Source organism: Eulemur rufifrons, chromosome 27 (genome assembly GCF_041146395.1).
Source record: "Eulemur rufifrons isolate Redbay chromosome 27, OSU_ERuf_1, whole genome shotgun sequence".
Lineage (NCBI taxonomy): Eukaryota > Metazoa > Chordata > Mammalia > Primates > Lemuridae > Eulemur > Eulemur rufifrons.
In genome coordinates this window covers 27859951-27885316 of record NC_091009.1, presented here as the reverse complement: position 1 = coordinate 27885316, position 25366 = coordinate 27859951, and the positions used below count along the sequence as shown (strand labels likewise).

General features: G+C 46.5%; 1 protein-coding gene across 2 annotated transcripts; it reads right to left on the bottom strand.

Moving 5' to 3' along the window:
- Positions 1–5157: 5157 nt before the first annotated feature.
- On the bottom strand, positions 5158–19149 carry CTSE (cathepsin E). 2 transcript variants are annotated; one of them, XM_069459573.1, is made up of 9 exons: positions 18986–19149; positions 18159–18315; positions 17448–17565; positions 16354–16472; positions 11415–11614; positions 9253–9375; positions 8107–8248; positions 7910–8008; positions 5158–6190 (listed from the first exon to the last, which is right to left on the bottom strand). In XM_069459573.1, exons 1-9 carry the CDS (start codon positions 19048–19050, stop codon positions 6026–6028), a joined length of 1188 nt encoding a protein of 395 aa, XP_069315674.1. In that variant the 5' UTR covers positions 19051–19149; the 3' UTR covers positions 5158–6025. The 2 variants fall into 2 exon arrangements, with proteins under 2 accessions (XP_069315674.1, XP_069315675.1); XM_069459574.1 differs by lacking the exon at positions 8107–8248 and having other exon boundaries at positions 6022–6190; positions 18986–19050.
- Positions 19150–25366: the final 6217 nt, after the last annotated feature.

Genomic DNA, 25366 nt, shown 5'->3' with positions numbered 1-25366 from the left:
ATTCTGTATAGAGGCCTAACATAAGAACATAGGCATCCCTGAGGGTGAAGAAGAAAATACACAAAGGCTGGAAAATCTATTTGAGGGAATACTTGAGGAATCAAGTGGCAATCACCACGACATATAGTCATCAGACTGGCCAAAATTAACATAAAAGAGGAACTTCTATGAATTGTAAGGTGAAAGCATGAGGTAACTTACAAAGGAAAGCCCATCAGACCAACTGCAGATCCCAACTGAGATCTTACAAGCCAGAAGGGACTGGGGCCCCATTCTCAGTCTTCTCAAACAGAATAATGGCCAGCCTAGAATTTTTGTACCCTGTAAAACTAAGTTTCTTATAAGAGGGAGAAATAAAGACTTTCTCGGACAAGCAGATGGTGAGAGAATTTGTCAAGACCAGACCTGCCCTGCAGGAAGTCCTCAGAACTGCATTATACACAGATCAGCACAAGAGACACCCACCAGTGTAAAACCATCTCATAGCAGATAACATAGACTTCAAATCAACAATAGTAAAGAAAGACAAAGATGATCATTATATATAATGGTGAAGGGAACAACTCAACAAGAAGACATGACAATCCTAAATATTTATTCACCTAACACAGGTGAGTCCAGAGATTCAGAAAGCAAATCCTACTTGATCTTAAACAAAATGATAAACAACAGCATTGTAATAGCCGGGGACTTCAACATCCCACTGACAGGTGGGACAGGTCCTTCAAGCAGAAAATAAACAAAGAAACAATGGTCTTAAACAGAACTCTAGAAAAATGGGCCTAACAGACATTTACAGAATATTCTACCCTGAAACTACTGAATGTACATTCAGCTTGTGGAACATTCTCTAAGTTTGATCACATCCTAGGCCACAAAGCATGTCTCAACAAATTAAAAAAAAAAAACCAGACATTATGCCATGTATCTTTTCAGACCACAGTGGAATAGAATTAGAAATCAATTCCAACAGAAACACTCCATTGTACACAAAGTCATGGAGATTAAATAAGTTACTCCTAAATAAGTTTCCTCCTAAGGAGGAAATTAAAATGGAAATCAAAAGATTCTTTGAACCGAATGACAAAGAGGACACAAGTTAGCAAAATCTGTGGGATTCCGCAAAGGCAGTCCTAAGAGGAAAATTCATGGCCTTAAATGCCTCTGTCCAAAGGATCACAAATCAACAATCTAATGAATTGGGAAAGGAAGAGCAAACCAATAAATAAATAAATAATAAAATGCTGTTAGCATGAGGCTAATTTCAGGATCTCTTTGAGTTTCCTGGAGCCGTGCCTTGAATAACCGTGGTTGGTAAATGAAAGGGGAATGAAATGAGTTTAGACGTGCCCAAGTTAAGTGGATCATCAGATCTCAAGGGAGCCCTTAAAGGCGTGTAATGCCCTTGATGCATCCCTCTATGCCCACAGTCCTTCTGAGCTGGGGTTTGGCCTCCTTGGCGGCCCATTCCTCTGTTTAATAATCCTAGTGGTCAAAAAGTTCTTCCTCTTTGTCCTAAGTCTCTGATGCTGCTTTATTGCTACCGTCCATGTCTAATCTGGTCAATTAGACTACACATTCCTCAAGGGCAGAGTGAATGTCCTTGAATCTCACTCTTAGCCCTGCTCAGTGATAGGCACGAGCCTTGCTAAAGAGTTTTTGGTAGAACTAAAGTTTAAGTTCATTTTCTTGTTTCCATTCTCAAACATGCCTGGGGGGAGGACACAAAGATTTCCATGAAGTGTAATATTGGACACCATACATGGAAAAATTCTAGAGCACGTTTACCCACAATGTTCTATTTTGGTTACTTGGGAAAGTGTGCATCAATCCATGCTTAGGACAAACACTGAGTTGTGACAGCTGACGTGTTCTTAAACTGTGTCCTTTTAGAATTTTGTTCCCCATATTCTTTCACTTTTTTCTGAAAGTAGGTTTTAAAATGAACATTGTGTGTGTGTGTGAGAGAGAGAGAGAGAGAATGGAAGAAAGAGAGGGAGAGCCCATGGAGGTGGAGAGGCACATTCGAGCCTCCTTCAGAGAACATGGGAAAGTTCTCCTGGGCCTGTCACTGCTGAGGGTGCTTTGGCGTAGGGGAAGGGAACTGGCCGCGGCTAGTCCTTACAGCGTCTGAACCCAGGACTGAAACAGGTACTTTCAGGGGCCATTTGCAGAACTATCCCTACCACCTTTGAAAGCCAAGTCGCCAGCCACCCTCAGGCTCTGGTCCCACTTCCTCCATCCACATGGATCAAAAACCAACAACTTCCCTTTTCTTCCTCCGACACAGGCTGTGAGGGAGAATGACAACCAGCCTCGCCCTTGCTGCATTCCTTGAATTTCTTCCTTCCTGCCCTCCTGCAGGCTTTCACTCAGTTATCTGAGTATGGCAGACCCTTAGGGGGACACAAAAATTGATAGTTGCATTTTATCATTGGGAATAAGATTTGGAGCAAATCATGGTATAAGAAACACAGCTAAGAGGTTGTGGGGGTTTAGAGGAGGATGAGATTAAATCTAGTTAGGGGGCCTCGTGGAAAGAAGGAATTTGAACTGGAGCTTGAAGGGTGCGGAGGGTAGGAACACGTGCAGGTGTGCGGTAAGTGGGGGGCGTGGTCAGGTTCGTGGGGGGCGTGGTCAGGTTCCATATAAGGAGCAGTGACTTGGGGGTGGGAGAAGAAACGCTGAACGCCCGGGTTGGCAGGAGAGAGAGTGCACAGGAAGGGCTCTCAGTTGCAGGTGAGCGTCTTCACAGTGGTCCGCTGACTGAGATTTCACAGCTCTGTGTCTACCGCCTCTTCACTGTAACCTTAACACTCATTGGAAAGGGGCCACTTTGGGGAACGGTGGGCGTGCTCCTCTGCTGAACAGAGGAGAAGGAATTCTGGGAGCAAGGTATGCAAATGAGAAACTGCAGATGGTCAGGGTGGTGCAGGGGAAACCAGATGTCCAGGGAGGACAGGGGTCAAACTGAGGCCCTGGAGAGCCCTGGAAACCGTGTGCAGCACCAGACCGGCACATGCAACACACCAGGGGCAGCCCCTGCACTGGAGTGACCCGTCAGGAGAAGCCTGAGGCCGTGCTATCTAACGATGGGCTCCTCCATGGCTCTGGGGGTGCTCTGTCTTAGAGGAGGAGTCATGAAGCCTTTTTACTCTAGGGATTTCTGCCTTTTATGAGATTCACCTATGCTGAGTGAGGTCTGTTCCCTGATGAGCACAGGCAGATGAGCTAGTTACGTGTTTACACAGGTGCAATATGTCATTGCATCCTCACCATAACCCGGTGAAGTATAGTCGTTCCTTGGTACACGCAGATTGGTTCCAGGACCCCCACACATCTCAAAATCTGAGCATGCTCACGTCCTGCAGTCGGCCCTGCAGAGCCCACATATAGGACAAGTCAGCCCTCAATATATGCGGGTTTTACATCCCACAAATACTGTTTTCAATCCACCTTTGGTTGAAAAAAAAAAAATCCACATATGCATGGACCTGCACAGCTCAAACCCATGTTGTTCAAGGGTCAACTGTAGCTGCTATTATCATGCCCACTTGACAGATGAGCAAACTGAGGTGCAGAGTCCCACGGCCGGTTGTAGGAGTCAAGTCCAAGCCTGACTCTGGAGCCAATGTTGTTAATTGTTCTACTATGCTGCTTGGATAGCTTGTTTGGATGAGATTGCTCTGAATTAATTCTGAACGCAATAATTTGGTTAAAAAGGCAAAAATAAAAGTAAAAACAAAACAAAAAAAAGGTATGTGTGCATGATGTACGTGTGTAGCTGTGACCTACTCTGAGCACGACACCCAAAGGGGAAGGGAAGCCAGAACATTCTGAGCCAAGTGCTTCCACCAAGGTAAGCTCACAGATTCTCCCGGCAGCTCTGTGAGGTGAGGGTCTCAGAGCCTCGAAGTCATTACCAAGGTCACCAGGTTGATGAGGGGCAGAGCACAGATGTAAATCCAGGCTATCTGACCTTCAGCCTGCTGTGTTTCTTATGACCCCTGCTACCAAAATGTGACAGCCAGCGTCTGTCCCAGTTATCTTAGAATCTTAGAGTGCTTCGCTTAGCGCCTGACATAAAATAAATATTTACTGTGTTGGATTGAATTAAACCCCAAATGCACCTAATGTGCATTGAGAGAGGATTTGATAAATAAATGGACACCTTGTAGACGTTAGAGGAATATTTGCACTGACGGGGAAATCTACCGTCAGATGGGAAAAGCAGCTTGGAGAGGAAAATGTAGAGTAAGATCCCTTTTTTGTAAAAGGAGAAAGTTTTCCTTACCAATAGCCATCTCTACTTGTTGATATGTGCAAACAAAGATGTCTGTATCAAATGACATCGAAATGATAACGGTGCTTTTCTCTGAGGGGGGAGAACTATGGAGAAATCTTATGTTTTATACTAAGAAAAAAACTGAAGATATTTCCATTTTGAAAGAAGCAAAAGCTAAAGGGAGGAAGAGAAAAATGAATTGTCTCTGGTGGCATCAGAATGAGGATGAGTCTCAGACCGGAACTCTCCATGTCAGACACCGCAGGACGGGCCCCGGGGTCTTAAAGGTGGAAAGAACATTCTCTCAATCCTTCTCTCTCTCTCTCCCCTCACTCCTCCACCTCGTGCTCTCTCTCCTCATCCCCTGCGTACTATGAAATATTTTTGGTTATAACAAAATATGGGCGCACTGCAAGAAGCCAGGACTTCTGGGACAACGGCTGGTGCCGCACATGGGGCTGGAAGAGGGCAAGATGGGCTGGAAAAGTTCACGGGAGCTAACTCGAAGGTCACTCACTGGCTAAAGACGGGGTGACATGAGCATTAAAAAAACTCCAGTAAGTTGAAACAGATGACACGTGTTTAAAATCCATTGGCATTTACTCTAACACCAACTCATTCTGAAAACTGGTAAAGAAAGGGAAATAAAACCCCACGTGGTTATCGTCTTTCCCGAGCAAGTAGTTGATGAGAAAAGGTTATGTTTTACAGAATTCCAGCTGACAAATACAGAAGGAATACCAGAATTAGAAAACCCCCTGTTCTGCAACCCCTAATGCTAGTGTGCATCTCAGCCATGACCATCGGTGGCAGCTGAAACCATTAGATAAAACACTAAAGGGACCTTTGGCAAGGTGGTTAAGGCTGACGGTTCCAAACCCATTCACTGGTGTTAGCATTAGCACTGAGAGGCGCCAGGCATCAACCGCCTCTGGACGGACGCAGCAGGAAGTATGCAGCACCATCTGCGTGGCATTTTTATCACAAAACGAGACCTCTAGATCTAACTACCATTTTATGGGGAAGCTGGGCTCCGAGAACCACGTTAAATGATACCTCTGGATTTCAACCAGGAAAATTCCAGACGTGGTAAACTCTACAGATGAAAAGACTTAAGAGACATTTCACATCAATGCAATTTATGGACCTTGTTTACATCCTGATACAAACAAGCCAACTGTAAAAAAAAAAAAAGCCAGCCAAACATTTATGAAACTATGGGAGACATTTGAGTATTGACTGCATATTTAAGGATGTTTGAAGTATTTGGGGACAAAATGATGTGATACTTGGAATTTGCTTCAAAATAATCCAGGTGCAGTATGCGGAGCTGGAGAGAGGAGCAGGCAGCAGTGTAGACAAAACACGCCTGGCCACGTGTGGGTAGGTTGTCAAAGCTGGGTGGAGTTGCATAGGGATTTATTGCACTAAGACCTCTGCTTGTGCATGTTTGGGGATTTCCATAATAAAAAGTTATCAAAGCAATTACAAATATGAACATACAACTTAATTCTTCTATGATTATGGTGGTGGGGGTGTTATGTACATGTGGAGTGTGTGTGAGGCTGTGCATGTATGTGTCAGGGCGTGTTCTCATGCTCTGTTTGGTCCTGATTCAAGTTGTAACTCTGGGAACAACAGCATTCTGTGGAAAACAACTTTTTGACAGGTGTAAAGAATGCTCCAACCTAACAGGCCCAAGGGGTGTCAGGCAGGCAGGCACAGACACAAGGCCCCTACTTAGGGGATTGCTGGGGCCAGGCCCACACGGTTATTCCCGCGGTCAAAGACCGAATAAAACTGTCGAATGAAGACATCCCCCAGGATCCAGAGGGGCCCACTTGGAGGCTGGATATCAAGTCCTTCAAAGCCACTGCTGCAGAACTGCATCCCATCCACGAAGTCCTGGGGTTGAGAACAAGCATGTAAATGACATACAGGGGAAGAAGGAAGTAGTGCTGCCTGGAGGCTGTCCTGTGTGGTGGTGGTGGCCGCATTGAATGGCCTTGGACAGCTGGTGGGTTCCACCATTTTGGTTGGTGGGTTCTTCCTCCCACTTCAAAGCCCCATACCCCAGATTTCTCAATAAAGCGTTTGTTTGCACAAGTTCATTCCTGTGGGCTGGGGCAGAACTATTCATGTGTTACACACTCCCACCCCTCCCCCACCATTTTAGTATTGGGAAAACTGGAACCTTATTGTTTGCTGGCTGGAAGAACAAAAGATTTGGTGCTAGAAGACCTTGGTTTAAATTCTGGTTTCTTTAGTTTCTAGCAGAGTTTGTTTTAATTTTTTTAAGGGAGAGAAACTGCTCTATAAGTGGCTAGCCATGGCTGTTTTCTTGTTGATGTTCTGGAAGGAAATCTTTGGGTAATCCCTTTTAGATAAAAGGCAGGTAGGCATCCCTTGCTCCATGAGAAGAGTGTAACCTCCCCCAACCTTAATTTTTAGTTTGGCAAAGACCTGTGCTCTACCAGGCAGGTGTGGTCTTTCCCACAACTATTTGAACTTTGAGGCTGCTGATGAAGGTGTGGGAAAATTCGCAGAGGACCTAAGGAGCCTTCTCGAGAGGAAGGGAATAAAAAGTTGTCATCCTTGATGGACTGGGGTGGCTCTGATTGAAATTGTTGGCAGGAAAGGACCACGCAGGGCACCATGTTGGGCACGGGGAAGGGCGTGGGCATGAGCGGGGACTCGGGTGAGAGAAGGTGGGAGAGTGTGGGGTGCTGGGGAGGTTGGCTGTGCAGACTGATGACCAGGGCTCCATCTGCACGTCCCGCTGGTCCTCAGAGTGGTGTGCACAGGGCAGGAGGCGTAGGGGCCTACCATGAAGCTGTGCTTTAAAGCAAACATTTGTTTTTCTTCGGAGTGTCTGTTTCTGTTTGGTGGCTTTGGGAAGGAGTTAATGGAGATCAAGTCATGGGGGACAAGGCCAAAGCCCTCAGTCTGCACTTTCGTGCCTCTATTCTGGCACAGTCACCCCGACACTTTGGGGGCCCTTGGTAAAATCAGCACATTCAAGTGTGCTGCCAAAGAACTGCAGTATTGGAAACCCAGGCCAAGTGTGGCGTAAAGTGCTCATACGTGTCCAAAATGCACGTGAGTCCCCGTTTTACCTCTCCCTACAAACTTGAGAAATTACTGCAACAAAAGACATTTTCTTGCTTGAGGAGGAAAGTTAATCTGAATATTAGAAGAAACATTCAAATTATCCTCTACCCCTCCTTAAACAGCTCACATCTTGAACCATTGATTTATCTCTCTGAGTCTCTATATCCTCATCTGCAAAATGGGACAGTAACATCTCCAGTCTGACTTGGTGGCTGAGGGGATTTAACTTTGTCAGTTGAGAAGTCCTACGTGGCAATGTCAGAAGGCCTCCTTAAATGGCTTGCCTGAAGCTCACTGCTGATTCATGGCAGAACTTGAAACTTGAACTAGCCCAGTGGTCTTTCCACCACAGGAAGCTGTGCCCCTTCCAGAGGGACTGCCACGTCAGAGCAGGACGTGGTGGGAGGGGGCTTGGGGAGGGCGAAGCGTAAGTGCAGGCGACTGTTTGGAAAGGGGAAGCTGCAGGCACATGGGGAAGCCCTGGGACTTGCAGAATAAGGAAACAGTTCTTACCAGCATGGTGTAGGCAGTTGGGCTGAGGGTGTAGGGGACTCCATTGATGGTGAAGGTGACATCTGGCATGACGTTGAGGTTGGCACACTCCACGGCGTACTAAGACACAACACGAAGGCTCCATTTAGAGGCTCTCCATGTCCCAAGAGCAGGCCTGGCTCTCCTGTCCCCGCCTCCCCCCGCAGGCAGGCACTCACTTCTCCATCCACGGGTGCTGCCCCAATGGCCTTTTGTAGCTCCTTGATCTTGTCAGAAGGGCCAGTGATGAGGGAGGTCCCTGTGTCCACAATGGCCTGGCAGCCCTCGGGGCAGAACATCACAGAGCCTCCCACCTGGACGCTGAGGACAAAGGGTCACGGTCAGCCCACCCCTCTGATCCCAGGCAACTCCTGCTCTCTGTTGGGTTCTTTAGTACATGGAACACGTTTCCCATCACATGAGTGGTCCCCGATTTTTTGGACTGGTATCTTTAGTAAGAGATACAGTTACTTCTTGAACCAGTGCACACACACACCTACACACAGCTGAAGTGCATGCTGGTATTTTCTATTGTATTCCATTTCATTAAAAAATGTAGGTCATGATCTAAAACGCTGTCATGATCCACAAATAGGTAAATCTCTACAGTTTGAAAAACCCTCCTTAGACAGGAACCATTGAGGCTTTTTTTTACTTCTGCGTTCCTAATGCCTGGCACCTGGCAGGAACTCAATCTCAGCTGAATTGAAACTTGAATTACCCGTCTCTGAGTTCCTGCATCGTCCAGCACAGCACTAGGTAAGTGGCAGCATCTAGTCCCACTTCCCCAGTGGCTCCATGCCCAGATCCTGCACAGGGTTCAAGGCTCAGTTGCAAAGCCACCCCCTCCCTGAGACACTTGAGGCTTCTGTCTGGCCCTATCTGCTGGGCCACTTTGGTGGCACCTCTCTTGGAGCACTGACCACCTTCCACTTTACATGATAGCAAGTTGTGTGGGTCTTACCTTCTGTGTAAGCTTTGTGAGGGAAAAACCTGAGTCCAATTCACCTCTGCCTTCCCCGCGTCACTCAGCCCTGGCCTTGTGTGGTCATGTCGAAGAACAAAGGGCAGCGGCTGCGTGTTGGTGTTTACCGTCTGCCGGCCTGAAGGCCCACCGCAGGCACAGGAAGGAAGCTGTGCCCGCTGCCCTGCTTACTGGTGCCCCTTCCTGCAGCTTTGCCCAGCACTTCCAGACCCCCGCCCCACGCAGCCAGCTCCCAGCATCCTCTCCTAGCGGCCAGCAGTCTCATTCAGTTGATTCGATTGGGGCTGTGTCTGTTACGAGTTCATCCATCACACTGTGCTTTGTCGTGGAGGATACTCACTTGTCCAGTGCAATCTGCCAGTAGCCTTGCTTGGTGACCGGGACCCAGTTCAGGCTCCCAGAGAAATGGGAGTGGTCATAGCCTCCGAAAATCAGCTCGCTCCCGGCACCACCCTCTGGGTCACTACACGGAGAGAAAGGCAAGTTGTCTTTCAGGAAGGGCCACGGGAACCCCCTAGGGATGAGCCCCAGCTTGAACCCTTTGGTTCTTGGTCTGGTTGCTCATACCGAGCACCTGGCGGGCAGGAACATCTGCCTGGGCTTTGAGACCAGGACTTCTCACTGCTGCGGGCTGATTAGTCTGGGCCTTTGGGCACAAGGATAGAAACGGCTCCACTCAACAATTTGTGAATGTCCTCTTGCTTCTTGGATGGAAAGGTTACGGAGGTGGGAAATGAGGACAACAGGTCTGGTCGGTTAGAACCAAAGCCAGGGCTGTCCCTGGTGTGTGTACACTGTGTGACTTGACGCCCTCCCCCAATAAAAGACAGCTTTTCCCAAAATATCTTCCCCACTATGGTGGGGTGGTGCCTGGAGTTTCTGTGTCACTCACTCCTTTGTGTTAAGGCAAAGAAGTTAATTTGGATGTAGCATGACTTACTAGAGCTTAGATATTCACTTATTTTCATTCGTATTGATTTCTCAGATTCTGTTCTGGCACCTAGCAGGATTCCGCAGAAATAGGACATAAAACGGGTTCATTTTCAGGAGGAAAAGGATCAGAAAATTAGAAAACATCAAGGCATTGCAAGACAGGGTAGGAAAGTGAGGCGAGAACTGAGTATCTTAGGATACTAAGACAGGAGTCTTAGGAAAGTGGTTTCAGAGAGGGAGCAGGGGAAGGAACTAGCATTTGTCGCTGGCCTCTGTGCAAGGCCCTGTGCTGGGATCTTTGTCCACCTGAACTTACTTAACACCCACCTGGTGTCTATTGAGGAGACTGAGCCTCAGCGAGACGAAGCAAAGTAAGTGGCAGGATTTAAATCCGGGCCAGCCTGACAGCAAAGCCCCTGCTGTTCCCATCGCAGCCCGCTTCTCCCAGGCTGGGGGTGCAGGAAGCTCTGAGAGGGGAAGTAGAGGTGTCCAGAGGACCTGCCTTGCCTCTCTTACTCATAGTTCTGCCCAGGCATGGTCCCCAGGGCAGCGGTGCTGGAGAGGAAGCCGGCTTGACGGAGGAAAGACGGGGAGGGGACCCGGGGGAACGGGCTTATGCCCAAACGGGGGTGAGTGAGTCAAAGAAGTCAGAAATCTTCCTGTGTAAGGAGGAAGATAAGACGACCCTCCCGGGACCCCAGGCAAGAGTGCCTAGAGGCGGATGAGCCTATGAACTGTGTTAAAATATGCATGACATGATTTACTATCTCACCCATTTTTGAGGCTACAGCTCAGTAGTGTCGGGGACATTCACACTGTCTGTGCAGCCAGTCTTCAACGCTTTTTCACTTTGCAGAACCGAATCTCTAAACCTGTTAAACAGGAACTGCCCACTGACCTCCCAACCCCGGGCTCTGCCATCATCATTCTGCTTTCTGTCTGGGAATTTCACTCCCCTAGGTACCCCATATAAGTGGAATCATATAGTATTTGTCCTTTTGTGACTGGCTTATTTTACGTAGCATAATGTTCTCAAGTTTCATCTATATTGTAGTGTGTCAGAATTCCCTTCCTTTTTAAGGCTGAATAATATTCCATTGTATGAATATACCACATTTTGTTTATCCACCTAATTTACATGCAATTATTTTATTGTCAGCTTAATTCTTAATTTTTTTCTGCTTCTCTTCCCTACCCCGCCTCCCTCACCCACTGAAGGGACTGTCTTTCTTCTTTCCTTTTGTCCCCAGCGTCCAGCATCATGCTCAGCATATATTATAATAGGAGCTTGGTATTTACTGACAGCATAAATGAATAGCCAATCCCAGAGATTTCTTAAATTAAACCCACTGTGGTAGAGTTTGCAAAGTGCTTTTCACAACTACTTTATGAAGCAAATCCCATTTCCTCAATATTCAGAGAGGTTAAGTGTTTTGCCCAAGATCACACAGCTGGTAATAGGCCAACCAAGAGATCCACGCCAGGTCTTTTGGCTGCTAAGTCTAGTGCACCATGTTGTCTCCCTGTAGTCATAAGTGACCTTGCCCTGGCAGGTGTGACAGGCCTCACCTGCTCATGTAGACAGAAAACATCGGTAGATCCACCACATTCTGAGCCATCATGTTGTCAAACACTGGGGTCACCCCTCCCACGGCCAAGGAGGGGTATCCCAGGCCCAGAATTCCATCAAACTCTGCATCCACAAAGGTGTTGCCTGGCTCGGTGACACTTTCTCCAAACTGCTGGCCAGCCACGGTCAGTCCTTCCACCTGGCAGGAGAAAGCCCACAGGAGAATTGCACAGGGAATTGCTGGCAAAGGGTCTCGGGTTCCTGGATTTTCCTCTGACCAGAGCCTAATTCTTCTCCTTCTCAACTTTCCTTGAGTAAATGGGCACAAAGATTTTTGCTATATTTCTAAGAAACAGAATATTCCAACCCAGAAGCCCCTTCATGCACCCTGCCAATCTTATACCCCGACTCAAGAGTAACGTGTCTCCTGACTTCTAATAGCATGCATTGCTTTTGCCTATTTTTGAACTTTACATAAATGGAATCATCTGGTATGAACTCTTTTGTATCTAGCTTCTGTCACTCAACATGGTGCTTATTACATGCTGTTGTAATTTGTTTATTCTTTTTAGTATTCCACGATGTGAACATTTCACCATTATTTATTCTACCTTTGATGGATATTTGAGTTGTGTCCTTTATTTCACTATTACAAATAGTGCTGCTTGTACATGGCTTTTGTTGAACACATGTATGTATTTCTGTTGGATATGTAAATGCCTGGGAGGAAAATTGCTAGATCATAGGGTATATGAGTGTTCTGCTCGAGTAAACTGCCAAAGATTTTTCCAAAGTGATGGTACAAATCAATGTTTCCACTACCAATATTTTGAGAATTATAATTGCTCCATATCCTCACCAACACTAGGTATTGCCTATCTTTTCCATTTTAACCTTCTAGTGGATATGCAGAGGGTTACATTGTGGTTTTAATTTTTATTTCCTGTTAACTAATGAAATTGGACATTTGGATATCCTCTTTTATGAAGTGAGTTGTTTGCATTTTCCTTGTTGATTGGTAGGAGTTCTTTGTATATTTGGAATCAAGTCCTTTGTTGGTGTTGCAAAAATCTTCTCCCAGACTATGGGTGGACTCTTTATTTTCTTTACGGTGTCTTTTGATGAATAGAAGATATGCATTTTAATGTAGTCAAATTCATAAAATATTTCCCTTTATTATTAGTAGGTTTTGTAACTTCTTTCAGAAAATTTTGCCTATCCTGAGGACATGAAGATTTTTCCCATGTTTTCTTCAAAAAGCTTTATTGCTTACTTTTCACACTGGGATCTACAAACTATCTGAAGTTTGATAACATATAAGGTAGGAATCAAGATTCTTTTTTTTCTATATGGATATCTAAATGACCTAATACTATTTAATAAATACATCATCATTTCCTCCACATACTGCAGTATCATGTTCAACATAAGTCAGGTGACTGTGTGGGCAGTTTCTGAATTTTCCATTCTGTTCCATTTGTCTATTTTTAAAATCCTGTGCCAATACCACACACTGTCTAAAATACCATAGCTTTATAACAAGTCTTAATATTTGGCAGTGTTTGTCTTCAACAAGATTATCTTAGTGCATTACATATCCATATAAATGTTAGAATCAGCTTGTTAATTTCTAGAAAAGATTGCTGTTGCTTTGATTGGGGTAACATTGGATGTATAGATCAATTTGAAAAAATTTGATTTTTTTATAAAATTGAGTTGTTCACTCTATGAGCATTGTTTGTCTTTCAATTTATGTAGGTCTTCTTTAATTTCATTCAATAACGTTTTGCAGTTTTTGGAGTAGAGGTATTACACATTTTTTGTTAAATTTACTTCAAAGTCACTGATGTTTTGATGGTATTAAAAATAGTCATTAAAAATCTATTTTCCATTTGTTTTTCCTGCTACAGGTTGATCATCCCAAATCTGAAAATCTGAAATCTGAAATGCTCCGCAACCCAAAGCTTTTTGAGTGCCAACATGATGCTCAAAGGAAATGTTCATAGGAGTGTTTCAGATTTCAGATTTTCAGATTTGGAATGCTCAACCAATAAGTATAATGCAAATATTCCAAAATCTAAAAAAATTCCAACCTGAAATACTTCTGTTCCCAAGCATTTCGGATAAGGGATACTCAACCTATATGTAGAAATTCAAATGATTTTTTAAATGTTGACCTTATATCCAGCAACTTTGCTAAATTTACTTATTAATCCTAATATTCTTTCTTGATTCTTTTTGGATTTTATACATACAGAATCTTATTGTATGTTAATGATAGTGTTATTTTTCCCTTTTCAATCTTAATGCCTTTAATTTCTTTTTGCTTGCCTTATTGCACTGGCTAGGATCTTCAATACAATGTTGAATGGAAGTGGTGAGAGTGAGCACCCTTGTCTCATTGAATGAGAAGTCTCTCAACAATTCATCATTAAGTATAAAGTTTGCTGTGGTCTTCCTTTTAGATATTCTTTTTTTTATTTTTTATTTATTTATTTATTTATTTGAGACAGAGTCTCGCTTTGTTGCCCAGGCTAGAGTGAGTGCCATGGCGTCAGCCTAGCTCACAGCAACCTCAAACTCCTGAGCTCAAGCGATCCTCCTGTCTCAGCCTCCCGAGTAGCTGGGACTACAGGCATGCACCACCATGCCCGGCTAATTTTTTCTATATATATTTTTAGCTGTCCATATAATTTCTTTCTATTTTTAGTAGAGATGGGGTCTCGCTCTTGCTCAGGCTGGTCTCGAACTCCTGAGCTCAAACGATCCGCCCACCTCGGCCTCCCAGAGTGCTAGGATTACAGGCGTGAGCCACCGCGCCCGGCCTGTTTTTTTTTAAGTCATGAATAGATGTTGAATTTTCTCAGTAGAGATGATCATATGATTTTTCTCCTTTTATTCTCCTACATGATAAATTCCTAGAAAGAAATGACTCTTGGTTGGAATGTGTTATCCTTTTATATATCACAAGATTTTATTTGCTAGTTTTTCACTTAGAACTTCTGCATCTACATTCATGAGAGATTAGTCTGTAATTTTAATTCCTTATGATGTCATTTTCAAGTTTTGTTATTAAAGTTATGCTGGCTTCACAAAATGAGCTATAAAATATTTTTTCTTTATCAATTATCTGGAAGAGTTTGTATAAGATTTATATTAATTTTTTAAAAAAATGTATAGAAGAATTTACCAGTGAGGCTACCTGGGTCTGGAGTTTTCTCTGTAGAAAGATTTTTAATAACAGAGTCAATCTTTAAAATAGACATTGCAGTATTCATATTTTCTATTTTTTTGTTCTTGTGCCATTTTTGGTATGTGTATTTCTCAAGGCATTTGTTGATTTTTAAAAAGTTATAAAATTTGTCAATATAAAATTATTCTTGATATCTTTAGTAATGTCTTCTTTTTCATTTCTAATATGGTTAAGTTATATTTTCTTTCTTTTTTCTTAATTAGTCATGTTAGAGGTTAACCAATTTTGTTACTCTTTGCAAAGAGTCAATTCTTGGCTTTGTTAATTTTCTCTATTGTATGACTTTTCTATCTCACTGATATCCCAGTTTTCTCCTTATTATTTCTTTCCTTTTGCTTTCTTTGAGTTTGATTTGCTATTGTTTATGGTTTGTTTCTTTTCCTGTTGTTTATTTATTGCTTGAAAGTCTACAGTTTGGGAAGCAGAAAAAGAAGATAGACATCAAATGGGAGAAAAGGGCCATTTGTAACCTGCGAGGTTGAAGGTGGACTGGACCCCACATTGTTCTCTCACTGTACCCAAGCCTCCAGCCTCGACGACGGGGTGTCCTGCAGCATAAGCTGACACTTTGTCACAGAGGTAAACGTGCACCTGGCCCTGGAGCCAGAAAAACTGAAGGAGGAAACAACTGAAGCTGGCGTTGCTGTGGTTGCGACTGCTGCCCCACACCAGCCAGGTGAGCCAACAGCTAAGTGACAAGCTAAAGACTTATGCCCCTTTCCATGCCAATTGCAGTCCCTTCCCTGCTTCTCAGAGGTTACTATGATTGTCAGTTTGGGATGTAGGCATCTAAATAGTTACTTGTACTTTTACATATGTGTAATATATATAATGTGTATATGTATTATGCAATATATATAATGTGTGTATATATACGCACATAATTCCAATAAAAAATACAGTGTATTATTTTATCTGTATATTTTATATGATTGATATTTTTACATAGATGATATTTTTCTGCTTCTGGCATTTTTTCACTTAATAATATGTCCTACTGCCACCCACTTAGAAGAGATGTTGATGAAGGCTGGCCCTTACTGGCCTTGGGAATACCCCAGAACTGGACCAGCGCTCACCAGGAGTAGGTCACCTCTATTTCGCCCAAGGCCTAGGCATATATTGCTGCCTATAAACCTGCATGAAGTGCCCAGGCAGGGCCAGGACTCTTCTGGTTCTCTGTTCCCACATTTGTCTGATGCTATGGTTCTTGGACCCATAGGACCTTTGGTCAGAGGGAGTCTAAGGAGTAGCTCATGAGCTCAGCACTGATTTTGGCCTTTGTTTTGACATCTGGGATCCTGCCTGGTCTCTGTGATTGGACTCCCATTTCATACTTGGCCCCCTTATATTAGTAACTGAGCCCCCACCTTGCCCCCTGGCTTGGACTTCTTCATCCTTCAAGATGGAGGCCTGGGGACTGGTGCTTCAGCCACCAGGCTTCGTGCACTGGGCGCTGCTTTGTGCAGAAGTCACCTTCAACCTGCTCTTCTAGGGCCCAGCACGCTGAGCAGACTGACCCACTGCTGCTATCACAGGCGGGGAGTGTTGCTCCCTCTTTCTCCCAGAAACTTTCCCCCACCCCCTGTTTCCACCTATTCCTGAGGCAGATTTTAAACCTAAGATCAATGTTCTGTCTTCTAAGTTTCTGGCCAAGAAAGAAATGATGAAGAAATTGGACTCACAGAGACTTGGTCTGCTCCAATGATCCCGGACAAGCTCCCGGTTCCATACTGAATGGAGAAATGTTGCCCCTGCTGGCTGTAGGTGTCGGACTGGGAAGGGTAGAACTTGGCATGTGTCTCTGGAAAACAAGGGTGCTGCTCTTGCCTAGGCCATTGGCTCCCCCTGCATCCTGGCCCTGACGCCCCCAGCTGCAGAGCTGCAGGGTCTCTTCCCTCAGCTCTGAACACTGAGTGGGGGCCCCTAGAAAGGCCAGCCATGGCCCTCCCCGGGGAGCAGCTCCATTTCCCTCTAGCCACAGGTGTGGCCTAATTGGAAACCAAACAGTTGTCCCTGGGCAAACCCAATTGTCCACAATGATCTCATGAGCCACACCGAGATAAGTACCATTTATCAGGCGCCAGCCACAATCTCTGCCACCCAGTGTGGGTCAGAGCTTGGCTTGCAAAAGAAACTCGGGGATAAACCATTGCCACCCCAGGAAATTACTCCCAACTCTTCGCCCAATCCGTGGACATCAAGCCTTGGGGTTTCCTGAGACAGAGTGTCTCTGGAACTTGTCCTGTATCAACCAAGACATCTTTTTTTAGTTCTTATTTTTCCAATCCTGGCTGAAACCCCTGAATTATCTCTGGCCAAATGGACCCACCTGAGCCATCGCACCCCACCAGCCCCTCCTCTGGTGCCCTGGGAGATAGGCCACCAAGTCTCCTTGAAGCAAGTGGACAGTCTGCCCTAGAACCCGACCCCCCCCACCTGCCCAGGAATAGCCAATCCAATGGAACTTCTCCACATTCCTTAGGGTGTTCTGAAGGAAGTGAGTCATCATGTCAAAGATTTCTCTTTTCAGTGGCTGAGTTTCACCCTGTTAATTCTGATCACTATGGAAGTTGCTCTCTTGGATAGCAGCCAGATTTCAGTTCTCTCCTTGGCCTGGCCCTATTTCTGCTGTAAGCTGTTCCAGGGCAGACTCAGACATGGAGAGGGGAAGCTGGTGCAGCCGGGAGGGCCAGTTTCGGGAACCCCAGCCCCCCGCACCCCGGAGTACAAGGCCCTGCTGGGGCCATCCCCTGCTGGGCCTTCTGGCCCTACTTACTGCAGGCCGGGCTGGTGCAGTACACGGAGGGGACCCAGAGATTGGAGGAGCCGGTGTCGAAGATGACAGTGAAGTTCTGTGGTGGGGAGCCGATGGAGATGGTTCCAAAGTATTCCATCTACAAGGAAAGGAGAGAGGGAAGGAGGGAGTGGGTGGCGGGAGGGACAAGGGTGCTCCCCAGAGGGCCAGAGCCTGGGCTGGTACAGACTAGAGCTCACAGAGCCTAGGAAGTGGCAAGGTGGGACATAAAAGGTAAAAGGAGAAGAGGCAGGACCGGGAGGGAGGAAATCAAATCAAGCCCCCTGGCTTCTTCGTTTCATTTTACTTGCATTATCCTGATTCTTTGTCAGCAAGGCAGAGGAGGAAGCAACACCTCCGTTCTGCAGATCAGGGGGCTGGGGCTGGGAGAGGTTAAGCATCTTGCCTCAGGGCACACGGCTAGCAAGCTGCCCCTCCAGAGCAGAAGCAGGGCCTTCCCTGCGGGATGCTTGGCACCCTCCGTGCTTCCCTCTGGCAGAGAGCTCTACACCTTGGGGCATGTTGGGGCCTGCTTAGCCCAGTCCACAGGGACCCAAGGGATCAGTCCACGTGGGTCATCCAAGCGAAGAAATCTGCCACGGCCTCAAGGCTGCTGAAGTGGCCTTGGCCATGCCCTGAGGCTGAGCCTTCCTCCCTCCCCACCTCCGCAGCCCCCTCCCCGGGATGCCTCACATCCAAGTAGTTGACGAGGGGCTCCTTGGCACTCTGGTCCATTGAGCAGGACTCGGTGTACTGGATCATGTCCAAATTCTGGGATTTCCAGAACTCAGAGAGCTGGCTCCGAGCCCGCAGCTTCTTCCGGAGGGATGGATGCCTCCTGAGGGGCACCCTGAAGACAAAACCCACGTGAGGAGCAGGTGCACTTGTGCCTCCCTCGTTTCCCCTCCCCTCCTGCTGTCCCATGTCTTCAGGGGTTAACTAGAGGTGGCACAGGAGGGGACCCGCAAGGCAGCATGCTGGGGTATGACCGGAATCGGCAGCCTCTGCCACCCCCCCCAGCCTCATCTCTGCCCTGTGCACTCTTAGAATCTTAGGGTGGGCATGGCCCTCCCCCCTGGAGACAGGCTCCTTGAGATCTCTAGGAAGAAGGGAGATGTAGGGCAGTCTGCAGTTTTACATGAACCCCTTGAAGGGCTGCTTTAGAGGGACAGAAACACTCCTGGGGTCAGCGATGGGCAGTCCCCTGGGGAAGAACTTGGGAGCTTTGAGCTACGAAGCACAGCTGCCAGCTCCTGCCCTTTGGCAACATGAGAAGCTCCCGGGGGCTTGAGCCGGCACGGCACCTCCGTTTCAGGCGGAGGCAGGGGGATGCCTTGTCGGGGCTGGAGATTAAGGCCGTACACAGGCGTCCACACGGTAAACCTCTTCCAGGGGTTCAGGCAAGCCCTCGGTCTCTTCTCCTCTTCTTTTCCCCGCCAGCTTTCCTCTCCCAGGGCAGCCCTCAGCTGGGGGCCAGGGGACTGTTCCAGCTGAACACAATGCCGGAGACGTGGCCTCACCTGTGAAGTGATCCGTGGGCCTGTCCCAGGTCCAGGAGCACCAGCAACAAAAGGAGCGTTTTCATTGTGGGTCCGGCCAGCAGCTTCTTCCTCCCCTCTTCTTCCTTCTCTCCCCCAGCGCAGTGGGACTGGCTCTGCCCGACTCGCAGACCTGCCCTGCCCAGCCCCGCCTGAGGGCCAATGATAAGGCCCTGGAGTCATTAGCCTGGCCCAGAGTAAACACAGCGCGTGGGACAGGGCGTTCCCCCTCCACCCCGCCATCTCTTCCCCTGCTGCAAGGGGAGTGTGCATCTGGGGTAAGAACTTGGGGTTCCCCACACCTCTGAGCACGAGAGGGTCGACCAAGGCTCAGCTTCTCCCGGGGGCTTGGCAGCCTACCCTTGCCCAAGAAACCCCATGTTAATCGAGAGAGCGGCGTGTCCCTGGACACCAGGAGCCACCCTACTGAACTGTCACCACGAGTGGTCCGGCTGAAGACTCCGGAGGGGTGGAAGCTGAATTATCACGTGTGGCAGGATTTTAACTCAAAACAGTCATCGGTCCGTTTGCTCAGTACGTCCCGTTCCCTCCTCGTTCCCTCAGGTGCCTGAAGGCAGCTTACCCTCCGCAAAGGAGGATGTCAGAGCAGAAACCAGCACTCCCAAAGGCCCCGAAACGGGGACATTTGGCTGTTGGATTTGTGGAGTCACCTCTCCTGATCACAAGGACTTGATGAATCTGGGACTGTGTGTGTGTGGGGGGGGCACGTGTGTGTGTGTGTGTGTGCGTGTGTGTGTGTGTGTGTGTGCGTGTGTGTGTGTGTGCGTGTGTGTGTGTGTGTGCGTGTGTGTGTGTGTGGAGGAGAACACAGGCGGCCATGGAGGGTCAAGGCAGGGGCAGGGCCTGGAACAGGTGCCCATATTAGCGTGCTGGGGCTGCCGTAGCAAAGCACCACACGCTGGGTGGCTTAAACAACAAAAATTCATTTTCTCATGATTCTAGAGTCTGGAAGTCCAAGATCAAGTTGTTGGCAGGGTTGGTTCTTCTGAGGCCTCTCTCCTTGGCTTGTAGATGGCCACATTCTCTCAGTGTCTTCACATTGCTCGTCCCTCTGTGTCCAAACTTTCTCTGCTCATAATGATATCAGCCATGTTGGAGTAGGGCCTACCCTAATGACCTCATTTAATCCTAATACCTCTTTAAAGGCCCTATCTCCAAATACAGTCACATTCTGAGGTCCTAGGGGATAGGACTGCAGCATATGGATTTTGGGGGACACAGTTCATCCCTTAACAGTGCCCGGGGACCATGGGATCTTCAGTCTGCCAAGTGGGACTAAGGACAGGGGTGGGGCTCAGGCCTTAGTTATTCTAGCATGAGAAGCCCACTCACCATCAACTCATCTCTGTGAGCATCTGCCTCTTAAGCAGAGGGTGCCTTGGGTGGGGATGGAGGGGTGACAGGAAAGAAAACCCTTCCTGACCCTGACTCAAGTAATTGGACCCTCTGAGCCAGGGCAGCAGAGGCCACCACCACTGTCACACGTGCCAATGCATCCAGAGGGCACTAGCTCTGAAGTAGGAAGTGGGTGGCCTGGGTTTACATTAGCTCTGCCCTGACCAGCTAGTGTTCTGGCAAATCTCTTAACTGCTGTGGGCTCTGCCTTAGACCTCTGAAGGTCAAGAAGCAAGCAAACTTGGAGTGTGGAGCTAAGGCAAACCTTCCCTTGGGTCCAAAAATGTGAAAAAGACATCAAAAAGACTTGAGGAATAACCTAGACCTTTAATTTCTGACCCCAAGGCAACAAAGCCTCTTTAGTATTTACCCATTTGCTGGGAGACTGCCTCTTGACCTTTCGCTAGAGGGAGAGGTCTACCCCCAGAAGGGCAGCATGAGTCAGAAGTGGGTAGAAGTTGAGATAATTTTTTTTAGCACTAGGCTCTGCCATGGTTTGCCCATAATTTCCTAGCCAGCAGGTACCTCAGTTTTGTCATGTGACGAATACCCTACCTGTCACCAGAGGATTAAATATACAAAATAAGGTACGGGCAGGCTTCATTTTATTGCACTCTGCTTTATTGTGCTTGGCGGATACTGCATGTTTTTTTTTTACAAATTGAAGGTTGATGGCAACTCCGTGCCAAGCCAGTCTATTGGCGCCCTTTTCCCAACAGCATGTGCTCACTTCTTGTCTCTGCAACACATTTGGTAATTCTGACAATATTTCAAACTTTTCATTATTATTATATTTATTGTGGTGATCTGTGATCGATGATCTTCCGTGTGACTACTATCATTGTTTTCGGGCATTGTTTTGTGTGTCCGACTGCTCCACTGACCAGCCATTCACCCATCCCTCTCCTTCTCCTCTGGCCTTCCTATTGCCTGAGAAACAAGAGTTGTGGAATTAGGCTAATTAATAGCCTTATAATGGCCCCTAAGTGCTTAAGTGAAAGGAAGAGTCACATACCTCTCACTTTAAACCAAAACCCAGAAATGGTGAGCTTAGTGAGGAAGGCATGTCAAAGGCTGAGACAGGCCAAAAGCTAGGCCTCTTGTGCCAGTTAGCCAAGTTGTGAATGTAAAGGAAAAGTTCTTGAAGGATTAAAAATGCTACTTCAGTGAACACACGAATGATAAGAAAGCAAAAACAGCCTATTGCTGAAAGTTGTAGTGGTCTCGATAGAAGATCAAACCAGCCACAACATCCCCTTAAGCCAAAGCCCAATCCAGAGCAAGGCTCTAACTCTCTTCAGTTCTGTGAAGGCTGAGAGAGGTGAGGAAGATATAAATAAAAAGCTGGAAGCTATCAGAGATTGGTTCATGGGGTTAAGGAAAGAAGCCATCCCCATAACATAAAAGTGCAAGATGAAACAGCAAGAGCTCATGTAGAAGCTGCAACAAGTTATCCGGAATATCTAGTTAAGATCATTGATGAAGGTGGCCACACCAAAGAACAGATTCTTCAGTGTAGATGAAACAGCCTTCTATTGCAAGCAAATGCCTTCTAGGACTTTCATAACTAGAGAGAGAAGTCATACCTGGCTTCAAAGCTTCAAAGGACAGGCTGACTCTCTGGTTAGGGGCTAATGCAGCTGGCGACTTTAAGTTGAAGCTGATGCTCATTTATCATTCTGAAAATCCTTGGGCTCTTAAGAATTATGCTAAATCTACTCTGCCTGTGCTCAATCAGTGGAACAACAAAGCGAGTGTGGATGACAGCACATCTGTTTATGGCATGGTTTACTGAGTATTTTAAGCCCACTGTTAAGACCTAGTGCTCAGAAGAAAAGATTCCTTTCCAAATATTATTGCTCATTGACAATGCACCTGGTCACCCCAGAGCTCTGAGGGAGATGTAGAAGGAGGTTAATGTTTTCATGCCTGCTAACACAACATCCGATCTGAAGCCCACAGATCAAGGAGTAATTTTGACTTTTGGGTCTTATTGTTTAAGAAATACATTTCATAAGGGTATAGCTGCCATAGATAGTGATTCCTCTGATGGATCTGTGAAAAGTGACTCAAAGACCTTCTGGAAAGGATTCACCATTTTAGACACCATTAAGAACATTCATGATTCATGGGAGAAGGTCAAAATATCAATGTTAACAGGAGTCTGAAAAAAGCTGATTCCAACCCTCATGGATGACTTTGAGGGGTTCAAGACTTCAGTAGAAGAAGTAACTGTAGATGTGGTGGAAATAGAAAGAGAACTAGAATTAGAAGCAGAGCCTGAAGATGTGATTAAATTGCTGCAACTCATGATAAATGTGAACGGATGAGGAGTTGCTTCTTATGGATGAGCAAAGAAAGTGGTTTCTTAAAATGGAATCTACTCCTGGTGAAGATACTGTGAACATTGTTGAAGTGACAACAAAGGATTCAGACTGTTACACAAACCTAGTCGATAAAGCAGCAGCAGGGTTTGAGAGCACCCACTCTTATTTTGAAAGTAGTTCTTCTGTGGGTGAAATACTATCAAACAGCATCGCAGGCTACAGAGAAATCTTCATGAAAGGAAGAGTCGATCTATATGGCAAGTTTCATTGTTGTCTTATTTTAAGAAATTGCCACAGCCACCCCAACCTTCAGCAGCCACCACCCTGATCAGTCAGCAGCCACCAACATCGAGACAGGACCCTCCATCAGCAACAAGAGTATGACTCACTGAAGGGTCAGATGAATGCTAGCATGCTTAAGCAATAAAATATTTTTAATGAGGGTATGTACATTGTGTTTTTAGACATAATTCTATGGCACACTTAATAAACTACAGCATATTGTGAACATAGCTTTCATATGCACTGCGAAACCAAAAACTTTGGCTTGCTCTATTGCAATATTCACTTTATTGTGCTGGTCTGGAATCAAAGCCACACTATCTCTGAGGTGTGCCTGTATGTGGAAGTACTTTAACAACTATAACATGTACTAGGGACTGAAGATCGTCACTATAAAAACTGCGCTGAAAAGCTTATTATAGGTCCTCAAGGTAAATCCACTTATATAGCAGATGGGAGAACTGAGGGACAGAGGAGCAAAGTGACCGACCCAAGACCATGTGGTTCGTTTAGTGGCAGAGCTAGGGTTAGGACCCAGGCTGCCGAATTTCTAGTGCAGCCATCTTTCTGCTACAGATTTATAGCATCACTATCACTGAACTGGGTTTTTTTTTTTGAGATAGTGTCTCATGCTGTCACCCAGGCTGGAGTGCAGTGGTGTCATCATAGCTCACAGCAACCTCAAACTCCTGGGCTCGAGCGATCCTCGTGCCTCGGCCTCCTGAGTAGCTGGGACTACAGGTGCATGCCACCACGCCCGACTAATTTTTGTTTTTTTTTTTTTAGAGATGGGGTCTCGCTATTGCCCTGGTCTCAAACTCCTTGCCCTCAAGCAATCCTTCTGCCTCAGCCTCCCAAAGTGAACTGTTGAAATGAGCATGAGCATAACCCTAACCTCTGCCTCCGTTTCCATCTTCCAGACCTTCCCCACACTAAGAGTAGAGGGGTTGGCTGACCTAGGCTTGAAAAAACGCTGATTGGCCCGTGCAGCTGTGGGCTGCCTGGCCACTGAGTGGGCTGACACGGCGGGGACCGCCCGCAAGGAGCCCCAGGGTCTGGCTGGATTTTGGAAAGTTTGACAAGGGTTAGGAGCAGGAGCGTGGGACGTTTGTTAGAGCAAATGGGATCTGTTTTCTCCAGAAACACCAGCAACCAAAACTGACTGCTGATTGCTGGCTCCTCCCAGCCGGAATTGAATACTGCTGTGGACAATGAGAACACTTTGTAGGGAACAAAAGCCCCTGGGCATGTGCGTGCCAGAGTGTGTGTGTGTGTCCGGTGAGAAAAGGGACAGGGAGGAACATTTGGGGTAAGATACCACCACATTTTTGTAGGCAAAAATGAGGCATAATATAGGCAATGATCTAGTCTCTCAGCAATGGGAGAGGGTCTTTTGGGAGAGAGAGACCCTCAGGAATGTGGATTGGAGGTTTTGTCTGTTTCCAGAACATTGGAAAGCTGTTGGCGGCGACACTACCTAAATCAACCTCTCCTTTCTGGAGCTTCAGCTTCTAGAAGGTAAATTAATAATGAGAGGACAGTTGCTCAGTGCTCTGTGGAAATCAGCTTTATCAGGGGTTGAGAGCTCCCGGGACAGAGTGTGTTACTGTAAGACATGAGCTGGCTCCTGATCAGAGGGCGCAGGCCCTCCAGGATGTCCTCCAGGATGGATGCCCTCCAGGGTGCCCTCCGGGATGTCCTCCGGGATGCTCTCCAGGGTGCCCTGGCTCTGGCAACTGGAAAATGTCCCAACGTCTTTCAGTTTGAAATTAATAAATAAGGGAAGATCCACCATACTGTGTGCGTACAGCAGAAAGAGGGCTGAGATTGGATGCCTCGACCTAGTTTTGGCCCTGCCACTCACTGGCCATATGGCTGCAGATAAATCACTTCTCTCTGATTCTAGTTTCCTTGTCTATAAAATGAAGAGGTTGGGTTAGGTGATAACAACAAGGAACATGTTAGGGACATAAACTATGTGCCAGGCTCTGAGCTAAGGGACTTATAGGCATCCAGCTCATTCCAATGTCTTTCCAACCCTATCAGGTAGGTATTATTTTTAAGCCTGTTTTACACACGAGGTAACGGAGGCAACTGAGGCACAGGGGGTTTAAGGAACTTGCATACAGTGCTGTAGCCGGGACCCAAACCCAGGTTTGCCTGACTTTGGAGCATGTATTCTTAACTGTGCACTGTACTGGATGATCTCTAGGGTCTAACATTCTAGAATTTCTTCCTGGAAAAGAAAGCTGGGGTTGGGGGAAGAAGGGAGAGAGGGGATAGAGAGAAAGGAGAAGAATTTCCTGCATAGTGAAAAATTTGAGGCCTTTTTATCGTA